General features: G+C 44.7%; 2 protein-coding genes across 15 annotated transcripts in view; one reads left to right on the forward strand and one right to left on the reverse strand.

Annotated features, from left to right (window-relative positions):
* Positions 1-1336: 1336 nt before the first annotated feature.
* zc3h11a (zinc finger CCCH-type containing 11A) lies at positions 1337-17997 on the reverse strand. 5 transcript variants are annotated; one of them, XM_083660753.1, is made up of 19 exons: positions 17923-17997; positions 16129-16200; positions 14729-14877; positions 14494-14613; positions 12640-12763; positions 12339-12521; positions 12098-12193; positions 9170-9343; positions 8731-8808; positions 8256-8354; positions 8051-8113; positions 7894-7956; positions 7740-7802; positions 7063-7611; positions 6169-6248; positions 4557-5190; positions 4032-4204; positions 3166-3365; positions 1337-2773 (listed from the first exon to the last, which is right to left on the reverse strand). In XM_083660753.1, the coding sequence occupies exons 3-19, from the start codon at positions 14780-14782 to the stop codon at positions 2554-2556; spliced, it is 2973 nt and encodes a 990-aa protein (XP_083516879.1). In that variant the 5' UTR covers positions 14783-14877; positions 16129-16200; positions 17923-17997; the 3' UTR covers positions 1337-2553. The 5 variants fall into 5 exon arrangements, with proteins under 5 accessions (XP_083516879.1, XP_083516878.1, XP_083516880.1 ...); XM_083660752.1 differs by having other exon boundaries at positions 16129-17391; positions 17923-17971; XM_083660754.1 differs by having other exon boundaries at positions 6169-6245; positions 16129-17985.
* Positions 17998-22933: 4936 nt separating this feature from the next.
* Positions 22934-25311, forward strand: part of LOC310798074 (calcium-dependent secretion activator 1) — a gene marked incomplete at both ends in the record, with an annotated part of 159682 nt that continues 157304 nt past the window's right edge. For all 10 annotated transcript variants that reach the window (XM_083660564.1, XM_083660559.1, XM_083660561.1 and 7 more), the window contains one exon: positions 22934-23305. In XM_083660564.1, the coding sequence (XP_083516690.1) occupies positions 22934-23305 (372 nt within the window). The remainder of the gene's footprint in view (positions 23306-25311) is intronic.

Genomic DNA, 25311 nt, shown 5'->3' on the forward strand with positions numbered 1-25311 from the left:
GTCAGATTCAATCCAAAAATATCACACTACTTTCCAGCAGTACCAATATTTTTTCCCCAAATAGACAAGTTTTACATTTATTTTGACGGCGAAATCGCCTTACTTCCGGGCTTTTTGTGTGTAACTCTGGTGGCTTGGCGCAAGGCCAGTCAAACTGAAGTCGCCAGTAAGTGTGACACAATCAGAGTGGTAGTGTGTAGTTATGGACACGTTACTTAAAAGTAACGCGTTGCCTCATTACTTATCTCAGAAGTACGATGTATATTCTCCCTCCCAGTCCCACAGATGATTCTCCCATAGATTAATCTCCCAGGGCTGAATAGTCTGTCTCCAGTGAATCTGATTCAACCACTAGGTGGCAGCAAATAACCATCACTGTTTCTGCAAACTCTTTACTGTCATTCACATGAAGATAAGTTTTTTTTTTTTTTTTTTTTTTTTTCGTATTCTATGTGCAGGTATGTATGATTGTATATGTATGTATATGTATAGGCATATTATGTCTGCATGTATATATACTCTCTAATTTGGGCTGCACTGAAAGCTTCTGGTTGGGTAACATACCGGAATGTTATGTTTTGTTAAATATTGAATGTTGATGTGTCTGATAATCCCATGTGGGATGGGTCATGTAATTGTCCTGACACGAAAATAAAATATTCATTCATTCATTCAGTTGCTGAGCTAGCACACTTTCTCTTCAACAGCAACACTAGCCACATTCTTCTTCACACAAATGATCCAGACACTTGAGCTCTGTCAATGTGTCTCTGAAATGGCCACTACAGGCAACATTTCTGATGTGATTTGATGGGACAATACAGCTCTGGCCTAAAAGGTTAGAGAAGCGAGCTTGTGACCGGAAGGTCATCGGTTCAATCCCTGGGACCGGCAGGATAAATCTGGGTGGGGAAAGTCAAGTGACAGGCAGCGCCTTCGCCCCTCCCTCATTACCACCACTGATGTGCCCTTGAGCAAGGCTTTCAAGCCTCACCTGCTTCAGTGGAGCTGCTCACACTGTTGGTCAGTGTTCCACCACGCAAGACCTGCAAAACAATCACCATGAGACAGACAGCAAAGTGTTCATCTTTGAAAGATGGCTGCAATCCTGCTTCAGATCTGAAGGGAATGAGACCAACCATAGAACAGTAACAAATGTTTACTGGTAAGTTTCATAATTCAAACCTTTGGAATTTAAACATTTTTTGATTCTTTGAGTTTCAATCCATCTCCTTTGACTAGACCAAATCTAATTACTCCTGCACATAGCATAGAATGCACATGGAGGTTGTTCCAGTGATCCAACTAAATGATACAGTAAAGCATCAAATTAAGTCTTTAAAAGCATTTTTTATTTACAGAGTATCTTATACAAGTCACTTTTAACAGTAAGCTCTAGGAAAAGGATCACATGTACAAACATATGAAGACCAACCAACAAGTTGACCTTTTCTCTTACCACACTGATAAACCAATGCTAGGATTTCACAAAAGAAACATACATCAGGGTCCAAATGAAACACTGTTGAAATTAAATGTGTATGTCAAACCCATAACGATCACAGAACCCCCAGAAACAGTCCCTGAGTTGTTCATTCAGAGAGCAATTGCAAAGGTTATCCCAGAAAGCAGTGATTTAAAAGGATGACTGATTTAAAAGGATGGCTATTGGATAAATCCACTTTTTTCTTCTTCAGTCAAACATATACATGTCCAATGTAGAGTATATAAATATACTCTAGATAAGACCAATGTAGAGTATATAAATAAAAACAAGAACCGAAGATGCACTCTAAGATCAGAGTGGAAACACGAATAAATCACATTGCACTGATGCCGATTCAACATTCCTATAACATCCTTGATGCATTTTGGAGTATTCATTTAACTCCCAATTTTGACGTTTACTGCTCTGTTGACATGTGATCTTAAATGCATCACCTACATTTTAATGTCTTGATGTGGGAACCAAGCAAACAGCAGTCAGGACTAGTCAGATTCAAAAAAGAAAAATACATGTACGTAAGTAGGTAGGGGCAGGCTAAGTGCAGTGCTATGAGACTTGCTAGGCCCGTTTCACCTTTGAGCGTGCTCTTTATTTTGCATACACAGTATACAGGTGTGACTTCTCTCTTCAACAACAGCAAGTGGTGCAGTTTACCGTCTTTCACAAATTCCTGACTAGAAGTTACCTGAGGATGTTCTACACGACATCTCCAACGGAATCTGATTTCATGTTTATCAGAAGGATGTGGACCAATTTTTTTTTTTTGCCATGACAGATCAAAACTAAGCCATATAGTGGAACCATTGTTTCATCAAATATGTGGGCAGAAAATGAATAACATGCCTCAATTAATTGTTTAGATGAGAGAAGATGTCTAAAATGTAAAGAAAAAAAATCCACTTAAAATACGTTGAATTTGAACAAAGGTCCTTTTGAAAATCCTCCATGGTAGGTCAGTGATTTGGAGGTCACGCCTTCTAAATGCACTGGAGGGTCACGAGACAAGGTCCAGGGTGAGGAGTTGGAGTAGGATGATGTGGGAACCCTTAGCTGTCGATCATCTCCGACAGCTCCTGTAGCAGGTCGTCCTCTCCCATCTCTTCATCCATGTCTTCGTCCAGATGGTCGTCGGTGAACTCGTTCATCAGCTCCTCAAACTCGTCCACTGGCGAGGTGGAGGCAGCAGCACTGGAGGCGGGGGCCGCGCGGGACGCAGCCGCACTGGGCCTCCGTGGCCGGGACTGAGTGGGCGTCTTTGGCACTGGGCTAAAAACGTAGGGAGAGGCGGGTTAATGTTCAGTCATTCTTCAGTAACAACAAGGACAAAAAGCCACATTCACATCATATGGGAATAACCAACAACTTACAAGCAATGAGTGGGAGGTGTTCACACGTTCAAACTCAACGCTGTGAAGACCCCATGATTGAGCCTTTCCATAGTCGCTCTCCCCCCCCCCACAAAATTATTTATGAAATGGAAATTATTAATTTCTTTTATTCAGGAAGCTGGAGAAATCTGGGTTGCCACGTTGTTATTTATTGCCTGAAGCCTGAGGGGAGCAGTATTCTCTTGTAGGAACCTCATGTGCCATGTGATGCCAATGCAGAATGACATAACCAGAAAGTGTTGGTGACATCTACTCTCGCCCATCCTTTACCTTTGAGGGACAGTGACGGCCTCGCTGGCTGCAGCGGTGCTGCTGGTCGGCTTGCATTGGACCGGACTCTGCTGGAAAACGGGGACTGTCTGGAGCTCCTCTCTCAGGGGGCTGGAGTCAGAACCTGAGCCCAGCATGGTGGTGGGGCTCCTGGGAACAGCAGGGCTCAGCGGAGCCTCTGCACTGGAAGACGGGAATATCTGGCAATAAAATAAGTCAGGGAAGGTCAATAATTGCAGTAGCACATGACTTTGTAGTTTTATCTGCTGTTTCTACATTTGATGACACTTCAAAGATCCTGCAGCAGCAGCAGCAGCAAAGAGTGATAGGACACAGCAAGACATTGATTAGGACTGCAGTCGTAGACGGTCAGATGAAGCCAAAGTAACAGGGAATAAAGACATGTTTATTCTGCAGCACCCAGGACTCACAATCTTTCACATCAACATCAAGTCATGAACGTGTTACAAAATAGAGATGTCCAATTTATTTTGACAAAGACTGAAAACTCCAAGAGTGAGAAACTAATGTTTTGAAATCCTCTATTCAATAGACCCTTCTCACGGTGGCCATTTTGTGTCGAAAAAGCAGAATAAACACAGGTGCAAGCAAAACACTAATGAGGGTTTCCAAATTCCAATCATGGAAGTTTAAAACCCTCATTAGTGTTTTGCTTGCACCTGTGTTTACCCTGCCTTTTCGACACAAAATGGCCACCATGAGAAGGGTCTATTGGACAGAATTCAAATTTTATTTTTGAGGTACAATTCTGAGATTTTACACACTTCATCGACCATGACTTGCAATTTATTTTTTTACAAAGATTGGAGATTTATTTAGCAAGAATTTGCAGTCTGCCAACCTACCTCCATCGGTTTACATGCTGTCTCCTGCAGTGGCTCCTCCGGCACTGTGGAGGCGCTGTTCAAGGGTTTGACTGCAGCTACAGCAGATCGCGCTGCTGCCTTCCTCTTCTGGCCTGGCTTCACCTGGGCTGCAGGCTTCATCATAGAGGGCTTCACATTCAGTTTGGGCCTCACTGAAAATGAAGCAAATTCACACTGGGATGTAATGAGGGACACACTGTGGTGACAGACCTTCAGTTTCCAAACATGGCCCCCATGTAAATGACGTGACTGTCCATGATCAAGTTAGGTGACTTCAAAGAAGAAAGCATGGTGGTACTTTTGCAGCAGCACCCCCTATTTACAGCTTCTTAGCAATAATTAATGTTAATGCTCACATTGACATTTTGGATGTTCCTACCCTGATGAAAGCCTTCATTAAGCAGACAACTCAGAGAAGGTCAACTTTTGACAATTTATAAGACTAGGATAAGAATAAAGATGCATTGTGGGAGAGAGAGAGAAAGATGGGTGAGAGTGAGGTACCTTTGGTGTCTGTAGTTTGTCCAGGCGATCTCTTCTGGGTACTGTTCTGTGTTTTGTCAGCAGTACGGTCCTCTACATGTGGGCCCTTAGGAGCCGATGAAGGTGCTGCAGAGATCTTTCTATTCTTGGCTGGGGGTTCTCTGGAGCTGCTGGGGCTCTGAGAGCGGGAGTCGGCCTCAGCCTGCCGTGGAGGAGAGCTCTGCTTCACAGAGACCGAGAACATGGCTGCTGCAGCAGCAGCAGCAGTAGTAGTAGCATCGGTGCTGTGAAGAGGCGACGCAGCATTGGGTTTGAGGGTGGTAAGTTTACGAACAGGGAACTTTTGGGTGGAGCTGGTGGTGTCAGGGGCCTTTTGGGTGGAGCTGGTGGTGTCAGGGGCCTTTTGGGTGGAGCTGGTGGTGTCAGAGGCCACGGTAGTGGAGGAAGGTGAGGAACAGGCTGGAGGTGTAAGACTGGCTCTGACGGGACTCTTCCTCTTCACAGCGGGGCCTGCTGCCTGCTTCTGAGGAGGCTCTGCTGAGGACTGGCTGCTGGAGGAGGCCTCCTCTTCCAGTTCCTGCTTGCGAATGCGCTTCTCACGCATGATCTCCTCAAAGGTCTTGACCTTGACACCGTTACTAGAGGCAGGGCTGGTCTAGAAGGAGACACAGGAGATTTACAATCACCTAGATTCAATGGAATATTGGGCACCACATGCAGAGAAAACTAGTCATGAATAGTGTCGTACCTGCCAACATGGGGGGCCAAACTGAACAGACTATCTGTACACCAGCTACAGCGCCCCCCGCAGTATACACTTTAAACATGCAAACTGAACAGACTATCTGTACACCAGCTACAGCGCCCCCCGCAGTATACACTTTAAACATGCAAACTGAACAGACTATCTGCACAGCAGCTACAGCGCACCCCGCAGTATACACTTTAAACATGCAAACTGAACAGACTATCTGTACACCAGCTACAGCGCCCCCCGCAGTATACACTTTAAACATGCAAACTGAACAGACTATCTGTACACCAGCTACAGCGCACCCCGCAGTATACACTTTAAACATGCAAACTGAACAGACTATCTGCACAGCAGCTACAGCGCCCCCCGCAGTATACACTTTAAACATGCAAACTGAACAGACTATCTGCACAGCAGCTACAGCGCACCCCGCAGTATACACTTTAAACATGCAAACTGAACAGACTATCTGTACACCAGCTACAGCGCCCCCCGCAGTATACACTTTAAACATGCAAACTGAACAGACTATCTGCACAGCAGCTACAGCGCACCCCGCAGTATACACTTTAAACATGCAAACTGAACAGACTATCTGCACAGCAGCTACAGCGCACCCCGCAGTATACACTTTAAACATGCAAACTGAACAGACTATCTGCACAGCAGCTACAGCGCACAGCTCAATCAGCATGAGACACAAGATAACTGCCTGCATGCAATAAAGTGACTGCTGTGTCGTTGACACAACAGGACGGATCAAAGGATCATTTTCGTGCGGCTGTAAGTCACATTTTCCTACCGGCCAAAAACCTGTGTGAATGGTAGATGAAATGTGTGCATGTTGGCAGGTGTGCAGCATCTGTCAGGTGGTCCTACCTCAGCATCAGGAGTGGGGGGGGAATTAGCTGGCTTCTCTGTCACCTCGGCAATCTTCTGTGTTGTGACGCTGCTGCCTGCTGGGTCAAACATCACATTCATTATGTGAAACTAAACTGGAGAAGATGGCAAGATCAAATGAAGTATAAGGGAAAATGATCAAGTGAATTTAGTAGCTACATTTCCAACAATAAAACCGGCAGTCTTATGACATGCTTGTTGCAACAAAGGAAATCTGCTGAAACTTGACAGTTCCTTTTGCACAATAGTGACCAAAACAACAGCATAGTGACCTTGGAACAAGACTGGCTGCCTATTAAGCCGGAGCTGGACTGCTGCTGCTGCAGCAGCACCTGCAACGGGCTGGCCAACAAACGTCCCAGGGGCTTACTGACTGACTGATGTCTGACTGACTGACTGAGTCCCCATTGTTGAGAACACACATGTGAGTGTTTAGCAGCAGTGGCAGCAGTCTTAACTAGGCTCATCCAGTCTGCTGTTGCTGCTCAACACGCGTGTTTCAACAATGGGGGAGTCAGTCAGTCAGTCAGTCAGTCAGTCAGTCAGTAAGCCCCTGAGACATTTCTTGGATGGCCCGTTCTGGGTCCGGCAAAAACGGACAGAACTTGATATTAAAAACACATGTTTTGGTTATAGTAGCCTTTGTCAGGGTTACAGAAATGAATGAATGCATGGTCATCAATAAATATATTCCATGACATCCAAGATGGCCACTTATAGACACATAAACCAATCATATATATGCTGTATGTTTGGGAGGTGGCCGTCATGGATTTCATCATGTGCGGTTATTTTCATCACTGCAAGAATTTCTGTGAGCTTATGGCAATACACAGGGAACAAAACTAATCAACAGCTGAAGTGTCGTCTTACTGAGTGAAGCTGGCTTGTTGCGCAGTAGGCGGGGCTTCTTAGCGCTGGGTGCTTCAATGCCAGGGCTCTTCCTATTTTCAGCCTCCAGGGCGTGCTCGGCCTTAACCCTGGCTGCCTTCTCCCTGCGGATCTCCTGCAGGGTCTTCACCTTCAGCTCGGCCCCAGCTGGGGCCACTTGGCTGGGCAGGGCTGTGTCCGACTGTCCTTGGGTCTTGCCCGGGGCTCTCTCGGCAACCTGCTTGGCATCCTTAGGACTGGGGATGTTCTCCTGCTTCTGCTCTTCCTCCTGCTTTTTCTTCTTAGCATGGAGGATCTCAGAGAAAGTCTTGACCTGGACAATGGAGGCATGTTGGATGGTGATGGCTCTCTTGGTGCCCTTGGGGGCTTTGGGAGAGATGGTTTTGGTCGTGGTGGTTTCTGGAGCCGAGACTGAAGAGCCGTCTTTCTGGCTCTGAGACTGAGATTTTGATGCCTTCTCCTGTCTGATCTCCTCCAGGGTTTTAATGCGGATCTGCTCTGGGGTTTTCTTTGACCCCATGTCGGTCTCAGCTGATAGGAAGGTTGGGGGAGAAGAATACACATCAATACTGCATTCCCTCTGTTGATACACATCAATACTTCATTCCCTCTGTTCATTCACATTTTCCACACACAATGTTCTCTCCCACATTTCTTACCTGGTTGAGTGGGAGCAGCAGGCTCAGCTGACAACCCAAGTCTTTCTCTAACAGGCTTCAAAGCTGAAGAATAAATGGAATATAATTAGTTTGAATACTACATCTCTGTTGATTCACATTTTCCAAACACAATATTCTCTCCCATATTTCTTACCTGGTTGAGTGGGAGCAGCAGGCTCAGCTGACAACCCAAGCCGTTCTCTAACAGGCTTCACAGCTGAAGAAGCAGTGGAATATAATTAGTTTGAATACTACATTCCCTCTGTTGATTCACATTTTCCAAACACAATATTCTCTCCCATATTTCTTACCTGGTTGAGTGGGAGCAGCAGGCTCAGCTGACAAACCAAGTCGGTCTCTAACAGGCTTCACAGCTAAAGAAGCAGTGGACAGAAAATACTTTGAATAGCCATATTATACATTCCAGACAATGATTATGAGCCTCATCAAGTTGTTTATGCTGGACCATATGGGTCACCATTCCTGGTTAGCCAGAGAGTGTTTCATCTTCCTCACCTTTCTGAGGGGCGAGTAATGAGTCCTCCTCATCTACAACTCTACCAAGACGCTGAGCTAGACTACGTTTTAGCAGCGCTTCTCCTCCGGCTTCATCATCTAGTGGAAAGAGAACAATAGCCGTGCGTTAAGTCATCCTAAAGTAACAGCATTGGCTTTTGAAATCCACCCCAAAAACAAAAACACAGCCCCCCAGGGCAGAAATAGTGAGGAAAAAGGTGGCCTTTCTAATAAATGGGCGTTCTCCACCTGTGACATCACGTGTTGCTGAGCCAAGCAGCAACATGTTGCTGACGGCCCAGCTGGCCTGACATCACAGGTCAGCTGCTTTTAAAAAACAAGTCTAGATGCAGCTACTCTATGTGTTTTTTGTGTTTTTCTTTACCCCATATTGCTATATCCCTCCCACATATTAATGCAATATGGTCTCCAACCTGCGGCTTTTCAAGGAACAATAAGTGTAAATCTACTGTACCATTAGTGAATATCTTCTTTCCGAGTCGTTGGGCCAGACTGCCTCGGGGCCTCCCAGTTTCTTCACACACAACCGGGCCTATGTGGAAAGAGGGAGCATTTGGTGAGAACAATGGAAATGAGATGGACTTCTTTTTGAGATCGTCTACTGTGCTACCTATTGTCTACTGTGCTACCTTTTACTCTTCCGATTATTTTAGCAATTAATCAAGTAATATCAGCAGCCTTCGTTAGCCCAAACCATGTTGTTGTTACATGCAAATGCATCGATTAATTAATGTTGTAGATCAAATTCCAGATGGTGATCAGACTACCAGATAAAATAGGAGCTAAAGAGGGAAAGCGGGGGGGGGGGAACAGAATGTGGGGAATGAAAGAGACTGACGGGTCTCTAAACCCCCCTGAAACACTGAAAATCCACACAAATGACTGGTTTTTACCATCTCTAGCCTCATAGAGGGCCGGGCGACAAAATGAACGCATGTTTTCTTTCTCTCCGTTGGTAGCATTATCAGCACTCTGAATGGGACAACGAGCTCTCTTCATGCTGGCCTTCAGAGCCTTCCTCAAACGGATCTCCCTCAGGGTGCTTACTCCAAAGTTCAGAGATTCATCTGTCAAAGACATCCAACATTAGCCCAATAATAGCCCACTTGTTGACTGCATTTCAGCATTTTGCTCAGTGTTCAATTTGATGCATTGCAGACAGACTGACTGACTGGGAAGTAAGACATCAGCTAGACCTTATCAGTTTATAATTGGATATTAGACTATTTGTCACAATAATCATGTCAGCATACAAAATGATAGTAGTCATAGGGATGCACGATAATTATCGGACCGATAAATTATCGGCCGATACGGCCATTTTGCGTTATTTATTATTCTGATAATGGCCTTTTTCCGATAAATTAACAGCCGATAATCAGGCTTTGTTTTTTGCCTCAGACTGGAGCTATTGTTGTCGCACGCTCGTGACATCACAGCTGCGACGGCCAAACATGGCTGCTCCCATGCAGTATGTTGTCATTTTTCACAGTTTAGATGATCACAGCTATTGTAATTTGCAATCCATGTCCCGCATGGGTTCCGAGAGGAGGGCAAACGTCTATTACGTTAAACCAAAGCTGGCGATGATGCAGCGGATTTGTTTGTTGGTTTACATTAGCTTAGCTAGTGTTAGCGTAAGCTCGTAGCACGGCCTACATTTCAGGCTCGCCCGCTTGGCAGACACACTGACACTGCTTGTGATCAAACAGCCCCGCAAAAGCACTTCATACTCACAGAGCTGGTGTAAACATATAGAAACTAATGGAAACCCCTTTACCCCAAATGAAACATCCAGGGATTGTGTATTTAACTCCAAAAAACAACACGCTAACGTTAAGCTAACCGCGCTAGCCGGGAGTCCCACTATAACAAAGGGACTTTGGGAGTCCAGCAGCAGCTAGCTGCTGGACAGAGCCATCTCACAGAGCCAAAACAAAGGTGCAGTCGTGCACATTAGGCTACAGAAAAAGCATCAGTCAACATAACATATAAGAGTCTAAATTATCATGCCTTTTGTCATTGTGTTTTATCTGCAGACTAAGCAGTCATTGGCTTCCCGTTCTATAAAAGCCTTTATTTTTGCATCGACTATAATTGAGTGATACACTTTATTAAAACAATCATAGTATATCAGAAGTTTTCTTTGTTTTGTGTTCACAGTGATGTCAGTTAGATTTGGTTAGGTCAGAGCTATGCTCACTACATCTGCCTTTTCTTAACCCCAGGTGTGCATAAAATAGATTTTTTTTTTTAATAATAATTATCGGTTATTGTATCGGTTATCGGCCAGGAGAAGCAGATATTTATCGGTTATCGTATCGGTTGAAAAAATCCATATCGTGCATCCCTAGTAGTCATACATCAAGAATGACCATTTTCCCAGATGATGACCTTTAAAACAAATGCATTTTCCATACACGCAAGAACCCTGAAACAAGACGCACTAGAGCTGCCTCATGTCCTGCTATAATATAGTCTACATCTACATAATCATAACATGGCATTATTTGGCAAAACGTCTACATCAACATGTGTTCACACATAACACGTGGGTTCTGTGCTGTATGAAGGTGGTATCTTAAACAGTGTTTCCTCTAGGTTTGCTGCTTTGGGGGGGGGGGGTGGGATAGGCCGGGCGGGGGGGTGGAAATGAAACAGGTGCACATAAATTAGGCAAATAACAAACATATTTTGATTCTTTCCCAGGGGGGGGGGGGGGGGGGTGCCCCAAGGCAACGGTAGGTGAAACACTGTTAAAACATGAAGGAGTTATGCAACAAGGTACTCCAAAATCTATGACTCTACAGAGGAGCCTGGGGTGGAAGTAACACATTTCTATCGTGTATTGGTCTGGAGTTATTGTGGATGCATCCAATTGAGTCTTCGGTGAATTCTGTTCACTGCCAAGCAACATATTAAAGCAGCTACGAGCAAGATTTTCAATTGTTATTAAACAGTATAATTATAATATTGATGCATCACATCTTACCTATAATCGTAGCCGAGACCAAAGCCGTGTGAATCAGAGATTGCTCTCTTGATGGATTATAGTCTGTGTCTGTCTACTAACCTCGCGTCACCAGGCTCTCTGTCTACCGGCGGGCCGGATAAACCCGGAAGTGAAACGAAATGGTTTACGGCAGCTGCCTGCCTTCAACCGTTTCGCTCTGCCTAGCAACAGACCATAAACATGGAGAACGCCATGCAGGGGCTTGCTACTCTCGCGAACATCTCTCGTTATATTCTAACAGTTTGTTTGGAAGTTATTTTTGTGGTTATGGCCGAAGTGGCTGCCGCAAACCGTTTAATTTCACTTCCTGATCTGCCCCGGCCGCAGACAGACTGAAGGCTGCTTTTCGTCAAGACAAGACTACTCGGCGTTGGTCTCGTCTACTATTAGAGGTAAGATGTGATGCATCGATATTAAATTTAGACTGTTTAATAACAATCGAAAAATCTTGCTCGTAGCTGCTTTAACTAAATTAAATTTTTGTGTGTGTATTATCATGAGAGTATTTTCATTAACTTCTCCCTGTCTCGTGTTAGTTTGACTGCAGTTATTTTGCACTCCCTCATTATGCTGTGACTGTTTTCTATCACATTTTTTATGCATAATGTACAAGACGTTTGAGGGACATTGTCAGTTGTGTTATGTTTAACACCCCCAATCTATTTTTGTATCCTATTATCGGTACTAATTTGCTGCTGCGATGCTCCAATCTTCCCCACACAGTTCTGAGCTCTACGAAGTGGAGTGTTTCTGAAAAGACTGTTATTGGAAGTTGCTTTAGACATTTTGTTTCTGGCCTCAGTCTCACCTGAGGTGGGGCCTCCTGGCACTTTTCTGGGAGAAGTCAGCCTGCTTCCATCTGGGACAACCTTGCTGCCATCCTCTCCCTCCTCTGAGAACTGGTCTGGAAACACACAAGATTTAAAGTCACATCAAACGCAACATGTCTCATGACAAGGCATCAATGTTCAAATAGAATCATCTCTCAGTAGCTTGGCGTCAACTGAAAAACAAATAAGTCAAGTTATCATAGATCAACTCCAACTCACCATCTTCGTCCTCATCATCATCTGCTGGGTTGATCACTACTGGCGGGTGGGTGGGGCTTGGTACCGTCTCCTGAGTTTCTGCCTTCATGACCCCTCTGATCTGGGGGTTGGCTACAGTAGGTAGAGGGACAGGTGCAGGAGATGCTGGTTCCTCGTTTGGCTGGTCCTCGTACTTCATTAAACCTGACGGCAAACAAATCACATCAAATATCATTCCTGTCTTTCCCAGATGGATGCGAGATGGTCTTCTGAAGAACATTTGGACATTCCTAGTTTGTCTGCTTTGAGAAAGCCAACTCACCTTTACTGGGAGGGACATAGACTCCATCAATGTAGCGGTGCTTTTCATGGTAGAAGGCACAGTGAGGCTTCTGGCAGCCGGCCGGCTGCGTCTCCCAGTAACAAGCTATCTCCTTCCTGTTTTTCTGTACAGAGCACACAACAGTATTCATGATATGTCCTGTTTAACTCAATTAACAAAGAGGTCTAGACAGAATGGACCACAATGTCACAGAGCAAATTGACCCATGGATCTACCTAGAGATTGGATCTAACTTCAGTCAGTTTGGTCAACTTTCAAAGAATAGTACAAAAAAAGGACAAAACTGCAGCAAAAAAATGGCTTTGCCTTTTGAGCAATGGGCATCTTCAGCTGTGGACTTGGATTGCGTGGACATGTCGGTGGCCCATACGCCTGGTGCTCGAGTAGAAAATATGATGGCGTGGACTGCATTTATTGAAGCCATGGACATCACCATGATAGCTAGTAGTAGGTTGCATTTATCTTTTCTTTACTTTGTGGTAGGGACTGCTCGTTATGTTAATTATTGGCCTACACTGGATAACATTGCTGTAATGGCCAATCGCCGATGTTCAACTATGTCAATAATTTGATCTGTTTAAAACCAGTTCTGTGATGATTGAGTTTTGTACATGCTGGAAAACACATGTAATACTGTGAACTGATATTACATTGCTGTTACATCACTCATACCCACTAACATATGCTGTGTTACCGATATGTTGGCTGATATATTGTGCATCCCTACCTTATGGGTTTGTGGGTGAGGGGATCCTGCGGGGAGGGAGGGATAGGTGTGTCTGAATTAATCTATATGTGTATGTGTATGTGTATGTATATGTATATGCCTTTGTAGAGGCTTGTGGTTTTTGGATTTCTGTTCTTTTATGTTGGAAATGAATGGGGGAAAAAATCCATACAATGAAACATGTCAGGAATGTAATCTCATCTGAATATGTCCAGTTATCCTGGTGATTTAGTGTTCCTACAAAGTAATTCATTTTCCCTACTTTTCCTGACTTTCTACACCTACAGTATGTAAGGACACTGAAAATAGAACACAACTAACTGTTTCTTTCTTTTTCATGTTAATTTGAACACAAGGACGCCCCAACTTGATTCTTCTGTGAATTCTGTCCACTGGTAAGTAACATAGGATTTTGCAATGAATTGCATAGTTAAAAAGAACAGATACAGAAATTCCTTTGTGCCTGTCTCTATCAGAGCGATGAACGCTGCTGGGGTACAAATGTAATGTCTCCCCATCTGCCGTTGCTGTTATTTTATTTATTTTATCCTTTTATCCTTTTATCTTTATTTATTCTTAGGGGTACAGTACAGTATATCTGTATTATATACTTTGTCTGCCCTTTGGTCTGGACCGTGGTTTTCCTTTGTGCGTTAATACAATGATACATTGTAGCTCTTTCTTGTGATATAAATGTGCTGCTGAGAGTGAAGGCAGTCACTCGCCACACTGCACTTTGCTACCATGCACTTTATATCTCTACTGTGCACTTTAGATCGTTGCTACAGTTGTCATTTGCACTTTAACTGTTGTGTTGCACTTTAAACTACTGCTCTAGACTGTTTTTATAATGTCTTTATTGTCTTATCTGTTTTTATGTATGTACTTTGTACTATGCTTTTTGCAATCCAATTTGCCCTTCTGGGACACTTAATAAATCTTGAATCTTGAATCTTGTTCCTCTCAACACGTTCTGAGGCAGGTGTGCGGCTCCTGACCCAGCTTTTAAGGGAGGCTTTTGTAATGGCCATTCAAGACACACAGCCTGGAGTGGGCAAAGCCTGAAGGACATGGTTCTAGGCATTCTTCATTTTGACTTGACTTACGCTGATTTCCATGTGACGAAACTTGCAGACAGCACGGAAGCAGCATCCCTCCTGCCAGAGGTTGCAGACGGTCTCATTGCCCATAGCTGCCTCACAGTGTCTAAATGGGCAGCGGTCTCCCTACAGAGTACAACACCAATAAGAGCACATTATTTCATCTGTTAGTCATGCACACTACCACTACAACTGCTTATGTTTGGGTTTTTTTTTTTTTGCTCAAACAAGCTTTGCATACTTTAGTGCAGGTGGAGTAGTAGTAGAAGTAGCAGTCATCTCCATGGTTGGTCATATTAAGGCTGGTATGCTTCTTGATTGGTGGAGGTGATGGGGCTTGCGACCTTTAGGATCAATGGGTGGTTCTCTTCAGGGCCAACAGGACTCTCCCTAACAACAACACAAAGCGCAAAACAAAACCATATCAGAAATGATCGACAATTAAATCGATGGTCTGCAGCACCTGAAGAATATTTCCAACATTTTGTAGTTTTTATCCTCTAGTGATCAGAAGAAAGTCATCCATGTTTTTTCAATCACCCAGCATGGGGAGAAAGCCAACCACTAGGGTCTTTCACACCGGCCATGAAAGCCGAAAAATGCGCGGAAATTAGGATTCGCGGCTCCGATGTGAAAGGCATAAACGCGCGTTGGTGGGTAATTCTTGTACGCCTTTTGTCCCGGCACCAAAGGTTGTCACATCGCCGTATTGGCGGACAACCCGCCTCCACTTGAAAGGTCGTCGCAGCGAGCCGGAAAAGGTGCGAATGGTCAGCTCATTCATAAAAAAATTACAGGGGAAATCACCTCATGTATCAAGAAAGTGACGAGTGAAAGTAAAAAAAGTAGACTGATAGACAGACCTATCTCCACACACCACACTGTGCGAGGCAGCGCTTCATACGAATCGCTCATAAGATCGTGGTGTTTTTGCAATGTCAGCGTAGGTAATTATTATGTATATTAACTTTATTACAACTTTGGCATGACAATATCTGCTGCTTTACCTTAACACAGTGTGAGTGTTACAGTTACAACAGCCAACTAGTCCGCTGCTCTCGCTTCAGGCAGCCTCGCACTGTCCCCCTGTCTAGTGCAGGCTGCGGCTGAACAGAAAGCACTGAGGTGAGGTGTCAAGATTTCATCTCTGAGCTCTCTGATAGGCTATTGCTTGATGTGTAACCAATCAGATAGCGCTGTGGGCGGGACATTGCTCCAGACACAGAACTACTGTAGGAGGGGATTCTTCCAGGTGCAGCAGCCGCAAATTAGCGCATTTTTTAATTAAGTTATGATATCGGCAAACAGCCAATGAAAATGCAGATACAGATCTCCTCAGCGGACTAGGAGAAGGAGGAAAGTCTGTTGTTGAATTGAATTCGTTCATCATACAGTAGCCTAGGCTACACTAACCTATGAAAATATTAATTTGGGCTAGGAGGAGCTGGAAATCCCTCTGCTCGCCTTTCAATGCGGGAGCGGGGGATTTCACCTGAAAGTACAGAGCAGCACGGTAATGTGGCCGTGCTGCTTGGCTCTGTGTGAAAGCAATTTCTGTGGCGAGGCGGCTGGCTTTACGGGACTCCTAAACGGCTATTTTTCCGCGATCTGTGTATGAAAGAGCCTACTGATTAATTTTACCTGAGGTGGCTGAGAAGATGTCTCCCTTCTGAGCGCACTGCTGGTAGGGTGTCTCCGTGGCGGTATAGGGTCCTGAAGGAAGACTCGATCCATGAGATAAGAGGGAAAGGGGGTGGGTGGTCCAGAGACACTTGTCTTCCTACGACATTCCTTCTCTGAGACCCTCCGAGAGACCTTTATCGCCGCCAGACTGTTAAATATTACTAATGGCTGGTGCAACAGTGTCCTTGGGAGATTTTTTTTTTATTTTATTAATGGGTGGAACTACTGAGATAAATAAATGGGGGGGAGAGAAACAGCCAGGAACAGAAAAAAAAACTTCTCGGAATGAAATCCGTGAACAGTGGAAGTGGTGTGGAAAAAGGGGGAATGAGGGCTGTTGGGTGGAGAAAAATCTTCAGCTTCTTCTTGGGCTTGGTAGAATGAGGGGGTGTTGTATGCTTGGTGTGGCATTTTGATGAAGTCGGAAGAAAAATGTGGGTGGGAAATTCAGGCATCTAGAGATTTCAGCTGTTGATTACCAAAGTGGAGGAAGAAAAAAAATCTTCTGGCAATCTACTCTTGGGAACAAGCTATCCATATCCAAGGATCCCCACCAAGGCCCAAAGAAGCTGGTTTTAAACCTATAAGTCGATCAAAAACACTCCCCGGAAAACTGAAAAGGATTGTTAGTGGACACAGACATTTTTGCACAAATACAAAAGACACAGTTGTACACCATAATGAGACAAATGGCAGAACCTGGCAAAATATGCTATCAACAGTGGCTACAAACTGTTCAGGCCAAACTGAGGAATTTGATTGCTATAGAGGTCCAGGTCAGTGGAGGGCTGCACTGTATATACTCATCACATATTTATATATAGTATTTAATTCAAAAGAAGCAAAAATTATATTTGCAATACTTAATAAGAGACCAGACCTGAGGCGTCTGTCTATACTTCTAAGCATGGAGGCCCTCACTTGATACTGACAATAAAAAGGAGAAACGGACCTCGCTTCCATTTGAAACATACTTTGTTTGATACACTACACACTATTGAAATTGCACTTTAATGGCAAGCTAAACAACTGGATACAATATTGTTTAAGTAAACCCCTTCCACTGCCTGTAAAATAAGCACTATTCCTGAGTTACAAACCACAAGTAAACTGAATAAGTACGTACAAAACTAACAGACAATATTACCGGAATCAACGTTTCTTGACGAATGATAATGCAAAGGTCATCTGCAGCGTTTGTGAGAGATATTCTCGGGGAATCTTAAAATTCAACACAGATAAAGAAACAATCACATATGGAGTGGGTTAGATTCGATAAAGTCTATATCCTTGCGTTAGTTGGAAACTGATTGTTAAGAAAGTAGTTAACGTAAATCAAGATAAGATAAGATCTATCGTATTGGCTAGTTGTAACGTTATGTCACTCCCGGCGTTTTAAGAGTTAAGCTAACGTTAGCTAGTTACATAAACAATCAATTTGGCTTGTTACGCTAACGTTACATGGCTGGCTATTAACTGTTTTAAACGTTATGTTATACCGGTATATAGCGTTGGCTATATTCTAAACATATTATAGTGAGGTGAAAGTGTAACGTTAATTGGTTATTGTTTTAGAGAGGCCTAAATTCGCGACGTTAGCTAAACGCTAAGCTAACTAGCTAGCTAGGTAGGTTAAAGATATCAAGCCAACATGCCAGGTTTATTTTGTAATTACCGTGCTATTAACAGTCATTTTCTAACGCAACATAGTAAAAATTGGCTTATGTAAACAAAACATGTCGTGTTCATTACCAGTATCCGATTTAAAAAGGTAAAATAAGTGTTCTCTTATGTAGAAAATACCCCGTCCTCGTTTTGTTGACTGGCCGCACTCAGACTAAAACAAAATGGCGGCGTCACAAATAGGCTGGTGCTAGAATGGATCGGCTGGAGGGACGACTCTGCCTTTGATTGGCTTACAATCCTCACGCCATTCCAGTTGGTGGCTGTAGTAATGCAACATTACGTTGTTTGCCAACCGCTATACAACTCAAGAAGAAGAAAATAGACTTCCACTCAAGCCCAGGTACTCTTGGCTTCTTTTTAACAGCATTTACTTGTACTTTTACTTTCGAATACTTAAGTACATTTAATATCAGAAAATTACTTTTGATACTTAAGTACAGAACATATCAGCTACTTTAAGACTTTTACACAAGTAATATTCTAATGAGTGACTTTGACTTTTACCAAAGTCTTTTTCTGGGAAGATAGGCTATCTGTAGTACTTTTACTCAAGTATGGCTTCCGAGTAGCCTACTTACACCAATGCAATGCCTCAGTGACTGAACCCAAAGAGGATAGTACTGGAGCACACATAGACTGTACATATAAATATCGAGCACACGATTCACTGGAAAAATAAATGAAGAACTAAGCCTCTCATGTTATCTGTTACCTGTCCCATATTAATTATATTGCTGGTTGTTGTCTTGTTGTTTGTTGGCTGTTACTTTTAGTACCTCCCCCTGTTGTTTGAGTGCTGTCATTGATTGATCGCCTCACACCTCTAGTAGCTAGTATAATGACAGACTGTTGTACCGTGGAGGCTTTTTAAAACCACTTGTCATCTTTTCACTACTGTTTGGACTCTGATGAAGAAGCTGTGTGTGTTGGAACGCTTAGTTGTTGCACCTATTAAACCTTTTTCCAGTGAATCGTGTGCTCCAGTATCCCCTTTGGGTTCAGTCGCTGAGAAGTGGCCCATTGAACTGTTTTTGGTATAGGTGTATACTGTCCTGTTCTGAGATCACAACCTCCCTCTGTGGAGGGGTTGAAGCGCAACGGACTCCTTCTGAAAAACATTGAAGGTAAAGGACTACAGGATGCTAGTCTGTCTCCAATATCTGATTCAACCAACTGTGGCCACAACAAATAACCATCACTGTTCCTGCAAACTATATTCACCTTATGTAGCCCCGCCCACTTGATCCAGTCGTGTTATGACTTCCTGTTCAAAACACCGTCTGTTTTACCTGTTCACTAGTACTGTAAACTGTGCTGTCACAGGAAGTGTCAACACAATAGGAAGTAACTGGCTGACCCCTGTGTTGGAACATAAGGTGAATAGCCTACTGTCATTCACATGATAGAAGACATGTTGTGTCCAGCCAGCTGGACACAAAACACACACACACACACACACACACACACACACACACGCACACACACACGCACGCACACACATATACACACACACACAAGCATATAGCCTATCAGACCAGGATGAAGCAACCCCCAGATAATCTCTCGAGACAGACTTTCGACTTAATATATGTTTTTTTCTTCTTCATTTTTTTACCATTAGTTCCCAGATTGCCTCCTACACAACTGCGGCACTGGAAAGTTTGACAGAAAGGATTCCGTTTTGTCCTATAAGTAAAAACCTCTTATGCACATTTGTATAGCCTTTTGGGGCCTCAAAATCACATAGGCGGCAGGCCTATATGCTAGCGCATCAGATGCATCAGAACATAATTGGGTTTGTTCCATTTTAAAATAAAATGGTCATCAAATCAAATTGGTGTGGCTCAGATCTGGCCTGAGTATGCTATGTGCATTTGAGAAACAAGGGCAAATTCGGCACTGGACCACATGTGGCAACAGCGGGGGCAGGCATCCCCGGGTTGTGGCTAGATGGGGTACAGCCACGGATGGAGTGATGTGCAATGGTGGTAATTGTTATTCCATGTAATTTGTGTTACTTCTTGTATAGGGTCATGACAAAAGGAAAGATACAAGAGGGTGAGATAAAGGATACACCCCCCCCCAATATTGAAGTAGCCTATATTACTGTGTGTGTGTGTGTGTGTGTGTGTGTGTGTGTGTGTGTGTGTGTGTGTGTGTGTGTGTGTGTGTGTGTGTGTGTGTGTGAGTCAGTAGCCCCTTCTAAACATGCAGTGAAATCCGGATTATAACCAGCTGCTAGCCGGTCGGCCTGCATGTTTAGAAACAATTAGCCGCCTTATGCGCACTCCCGCGAGTGCGGATCATGACCATCTGAGCCCCTAGTACAGGATCCGCATTATTGGAAAAACGGCTGTTGTATCAGCCTATATCGAGACTTAGAACACGGCTCTCTTGAATACTCGATTCTGATTGGTCAATCAACAATATTCACCGGTCATTATTTCTCGACAACCGACCGCTGCTCTGCCACACCTGGATTAATCAGTTGATAAGAGCTTTTTGTCAGCAAGACACTACTAATTAGGCCAACCAGTTGCAGCTGTGGTGTCTTGTGTGCCAATTACGAATGAAACCGCTTTGTCGTTGAAAACGCTATTAAAAAATCTATTTGAATAATTATTTTTGTCAGATTATTGAATGATTTAGTTGTAGGCCGTGTTCTAAGCGGGATAATGTATATTGAGGCGGTGATTACTGGGAAATAATGACCTTCAGGTGAACGATTAAGCCCTCCGCTGGCGCGTCGGGCTCAATCCACCTGTCAGTCATTATTTCCCCGTAATCACCGCCTCAATATACATTATCCCTTACTTAGAACATGGCTCTCTTGAATACTCGATTCTGATTGGTCAATCAACAAGATTCACCGGTCATTATTTCTCGACAACCGACCGCTGCTCTGCCACACCTGGATTAATCAGTTGATAAGAGCATTTTGTCTGCAGACACTACTAATTAGGCCAACCAGTTGCAGCTGTGGTGTCTTGTGTGCCAATTACGAATGAAACCGCTTTGTCGTTGAAAACGCTATTAAAAAATCTATTTGAATAATTATTTTTGTCAGATTACTGAAATAATTTAGTTGTAGGCCATGTTCTAAGCGGGATAATGTATAGTGAGCCGGTGATTACTGGAAATAATGACCTTCAGGTGATTGTCGGTCATTATTTCGCCAGTAATCACCGGCTCACAATACATTATCCCTTACATAGCCTAACTTTTGTGGGGAGAAATAAATGGACAACTAGTCAGCTATGACTTGAATGCCACTTGTAAAATCATCCACAGTGTAATGTTAGTCGGTGCGACCACTATTTTGACTGGCGATGTAACAAAGGCAAGCCGCAAGCGCTCACTTTTTCTGGCACATTGCCACCCCACGTTATCGCCTGAATGCGTCGGAATGCATCTTCCGTTAAAAACTGCATGTTTTTTAATCGAGTTTGGTTACGGATTCGCTAAAGCTGTTTCCACATCACATTTCTTTTTATCACTACACCCTACCGCACCCCCTCCCCCCGCCCACCCTACTCGCCATCTTCGAGCTGTTTCTAAACAAAGACTCATGTCTAGAAAAGTAAAACAGGAAAATATCCTGCTCTGGCTAGCCGGACATAATCCAGACTTCATGTTTAGAAGAGGCTAGTGTGTGTGAGTCGAAATGAAGGCAGCGTCCCAAGCGGGCGGGGTCAGGCGTATTGAAACACACCACCCCTTTGGGAAACGAGAGTGAAAGCCATCCACCGTCCCCGAAAGTGGAAATCGTCCTTTCCATTCCATATGACTGATTGATACTGAATTAATAGTCTGTTGACCCGTGCTTCGCACGTGGTAAAAATAGCCTAGTTCCACTTCCCATCCAAATAGAACACAACTGTTGACATGAAGAGGAGAGGGAGAGACTTTCAAGCCCTGTAGGCCTACTGCTGGAGGTATGTTGCAGGTTTGTATTCAACATTTTATAGGGTATAATATAGCCTATGCAATTTTCTTTTCAAAATGTCTATAATTTTAGTATTAGGCTATTATCCCTTCCTTCCATCCACCATGGCTTTAGTGACTGCTACAGAGCTACAGTGTGGAATAGCTGTGTCACTTGCCATTTGATTCCATTTCCTGTGATTGAGAGAGAGAGAGAGAGGGAGGGAGAGAGAGAGAGAGAGAGAAAAAAAAGAGAGAGAGAGAGAGAGGGAGAGAGAATTTGAATTTGAGAGAGAGAGAGAGAGAGAGAGAGAGAGAGTGAGAGAGAGAGAGAAGGACCCCCAAGATGGCGCCAGCCGTTCGTTGCTAAGATATTTGGGATACTACTGCAAGCATAGTTGTAACATTTTATTTTTTCGGACTAAACAAAAGACGCTTTTATTTTGAAGGCACAAACTTGATTCCGGTCTTCTGCTCTGTAGCTCAGCCTGCCTTGCTGGACTTGCTGGATATCATCAGGTGGCTGCTGCTCATCTCATCTAATTGTCGCTGCAGCCGCATCAAACTGATCGGGGAACAGCCTATATCGCGTTTCAGCACCGCGGCCAGCTCCCTCAGTCTCGGCCCTGGCTCTTCCCTCCTCCAGGGACACACGGCAACATTTCCTCCCGGCAGAGAGAGAGAGCTGCTGCTGGAGAGACGAACAATTCCTTCCACCCATTCCCCCCCCTCCCCCCCCCCTCTCTCTCTCTCTGTGCGACCCCTCCCCCTTTAGATCTATTCTCCTGGTAAATCCCCCCCCTGTGGTGACTGACTGGGAGAGTTGAAAGGCTTGCAAACCACCACGTAACCAACAGCAACACCACACTTTCCTTTCTCTTGCTGAGATTGACTTGTCTGCAAACAGTTTTAGTTTTTTTTGACAAGCACATCTGTCGGAGCCCACATCACTGTCAGCTTTTCGGTCTCCACCTCGAGTTCAGTTTCCCTGGATGTGTTTTTTGAAGGGAGGCTAGCATACTACATAGGTGGCTGGCACTGGATTTCTTGATCGGCATCTGTTCCCCCCCCCCCCCCCCCCCCCTGTACACACACTTGACTTTTCAGTTTTTGATCTTTGCTGCTTCCATATTAGTCCCCATCCAAGCCCAGCATGTTGGACCCGTCTTCCAGCGAGGACGAAGGGGATGACATGGTGGAGGTGGAGCGCAGCAGAGATGTGGCGGCGGCGGCGGCACCGAAGAACGGCGGCGGAGGAGCGCGGCTCTCACCCGGCCGAGGGGCCGACGGCCCCGACAGCGGCCCCGGCGGAGGGCTCCAGCCCCCGGGCCGAGGCAGCGGCGGCCGCCCCTCCAGCCCCAGCCCGTCCGTGGGAAGCGACAAGGAGAAAGAGGACCTGGAGAAGATGCAGAGGGAGGAGGAGGACAGGAAGAAGAGACTCCAGCTGTACGTGTTTGTGATGCGCTGCATCGCCTATCCGTTCAACGCGAAGCAGCCGACCGACATGGCCAGGAGGCAGCAGAAGGTAAGAAGAGCAGTCAGGGCGGGGAGGAAAAAAGAACAAACTCCAAACTGTTGTGAGATTCAGCGCACTAACTGTTGCATCCACTACTACACTAGCAACGTCGACTTGAGGTCCCTTTGCGGGGGAAAGCAGCTAAACTCAGTTGACCCACGCTCAGTGGAGGGGAAAACCTGAGACAGACCTTTGTAAAACACGTGGTATAGTAAGTTGATAGGTTTTTTATAGCCCACGTAGACCTATTTCTGTTTTTCAATAATTGCTTTTGGTTTACTTTGGTGGTAGTCTCGTCTCGCTTGCCACATAGGCTGCTTCGTTTCGCGCTGTACTTTGGTGGTTGTGAGACTGATGACTGGGTGAAATGGTGGAGTTGATAGTTCACCCTCCTTTCCATTCATCACCACTGCACAAAGCACCTCCAGTCCTACACCTACATGCAGGGCAGTTAGTAGTAGTAGGCTACTAGTAGTAGACCAACTGTTGCATCCAGGGCTGCAGAAAAGCACAATGTCCACTTGATCTCCCTCATCCACCTTTGGTGGACATGATTATTTGTCTCACTCATAGCAGCAGCAGCTGATAGAGGCTGAGCAGTTGTTCTATTGCACCACATGAACACTGAGCTGTGCTGGAATAATGATGTCGAAAGATCAACTGTGTTAGAAAAGGCTGCGAGCTCTCAGAAACAAAGAGGAGATCAACCAATTAAGAGACACAGCCAGGGTAGATGACAAAAAGAGAGGTTACAGCCAGGATGGATGACACGAAAGTGTGTGTGTGTGTGTGTGTGTGTGTGTGTGTGTGTGTGTGTGTGTGTGTGTGTGTGTGTGTGTGTGTGAGAAAGAGAGAGAGAGGCATGGCATGTGTATTCATGTTGTGGTGGTCCCATCCATTGTAGTAGCTCTTGCGTAAGTGCATTTGCCTCTGGGCATACAGGCACCATACTGTGCCTGTCTCCGCCTCCTGCAACACTCTCAAGCCGAGCCCTGAACACCCTTTAATGTGAGCCACGAAGAGCAGCTCGGCCTGGCCTATATGTTGCTGCTCAGTATATGTTGCTCAGTATATGTTGCTGCTCAGTATATGTTGCTCAGTATATGTTGCTGCTCAGTATATGTTGCTCAGTAGAGCCACTGAATGTCACATTTTGGCCTCTGAGGCCATTTACACCTGGCATCAACATGCGTTTTCTGCCATCAGATTGCAATCAGATTGTACTTGACCACATTAACCTGATTCCATGTACACCTGGCGTTAACATGCGTTTTCATTTCTCAGAAATAAATGGGTGTCCTCTCAATCCGCATAAAGTTGCTGTATCCAGATTGAGAGAGGACACATTGCGTTTACACTTGTGTTCAATGTGTACACAATGCATCCCTGACCACCTCCGGAGGTGGTTTGGCCGATCAGATTGCAATCCTTCTTCAATGCGTTTTGGGGGTGTTTACACCTGTACTTTCAAGTGATAAAACACAATCTGATTGCAATCTGATCACAGAAAACGCATGTTAACGCCAGGTGTAAATGGCCCCTATATGTTGCTCACTGAATGTCACCCTCGATCCCAGTGTTGTTTGTCTCATGATGGATCCGGGTTCGACACTTTATTCCTACAGGGGGAGTCTCACTGAGAGCAATGCTCTGTCTCTTTTTCAGGAGTGCCCTGTTCACATTCACACACACATGGAAGCTGACCAGTACAACCACAGTCTGATCTGCTGGCCACTGAGCAGCTCCACTGGAGCAGTTTGGGTTAAGGGCTTTGCTCAAGGGCACCTCAGGGTGATGGTAGTGAGGGAGGGGTAAGCGATGCCTGTAACTTTCCCCGCCCATGTTTATCCTGTCACTCCCGTTGATTGAACCTTCCCGGTCACATGCTGGCTCCTCTCACCTTTAGGTCACCACTGCCCTTTCTAAACACTGCTTATTCCTGTGGTCATAGGGTCAGGCTAATACATCGGTTTGCCAATATTATGTGTGTAAAAGCGGCCTCACCCTGCTAAGCC

The sequence above is a fragment of the Poromitra crassiceps genome (genome assembly GCF_964638095.1).
Source record: "Poromitra crassiceps genome assembly, chromosome: 25".
Taxonomy (NCBI): Eukaryota; Metazoa; Chordata; class Actinopteri; order Beryciformes; family Melamphaidae; genus Poromitra; species Poromitra crassiceps.

Coding starts and splice junctions, on each gene's coding strand:
- zc3h11a (XM_083660753.1), bottom strand. CDS start 14,782: ATGACCAACCATGGAGATGACTGCTACTTCTACTACTACTCCACCTGC. Junction 7,803..7,893: donor TGCTGCTCCCACTCAACCAG/GTAAGAAATATG, acceptor TTTATTCTTCAG/CTTTGAAGCCTGTTAGAGAA. Junction 4,205..4,556: donor ACAAACTACAGACACCAAAG/GTACCTCACTCT, acceptor CTTCATTTTCAG/TGAGGCCCAAACTGAATGTG.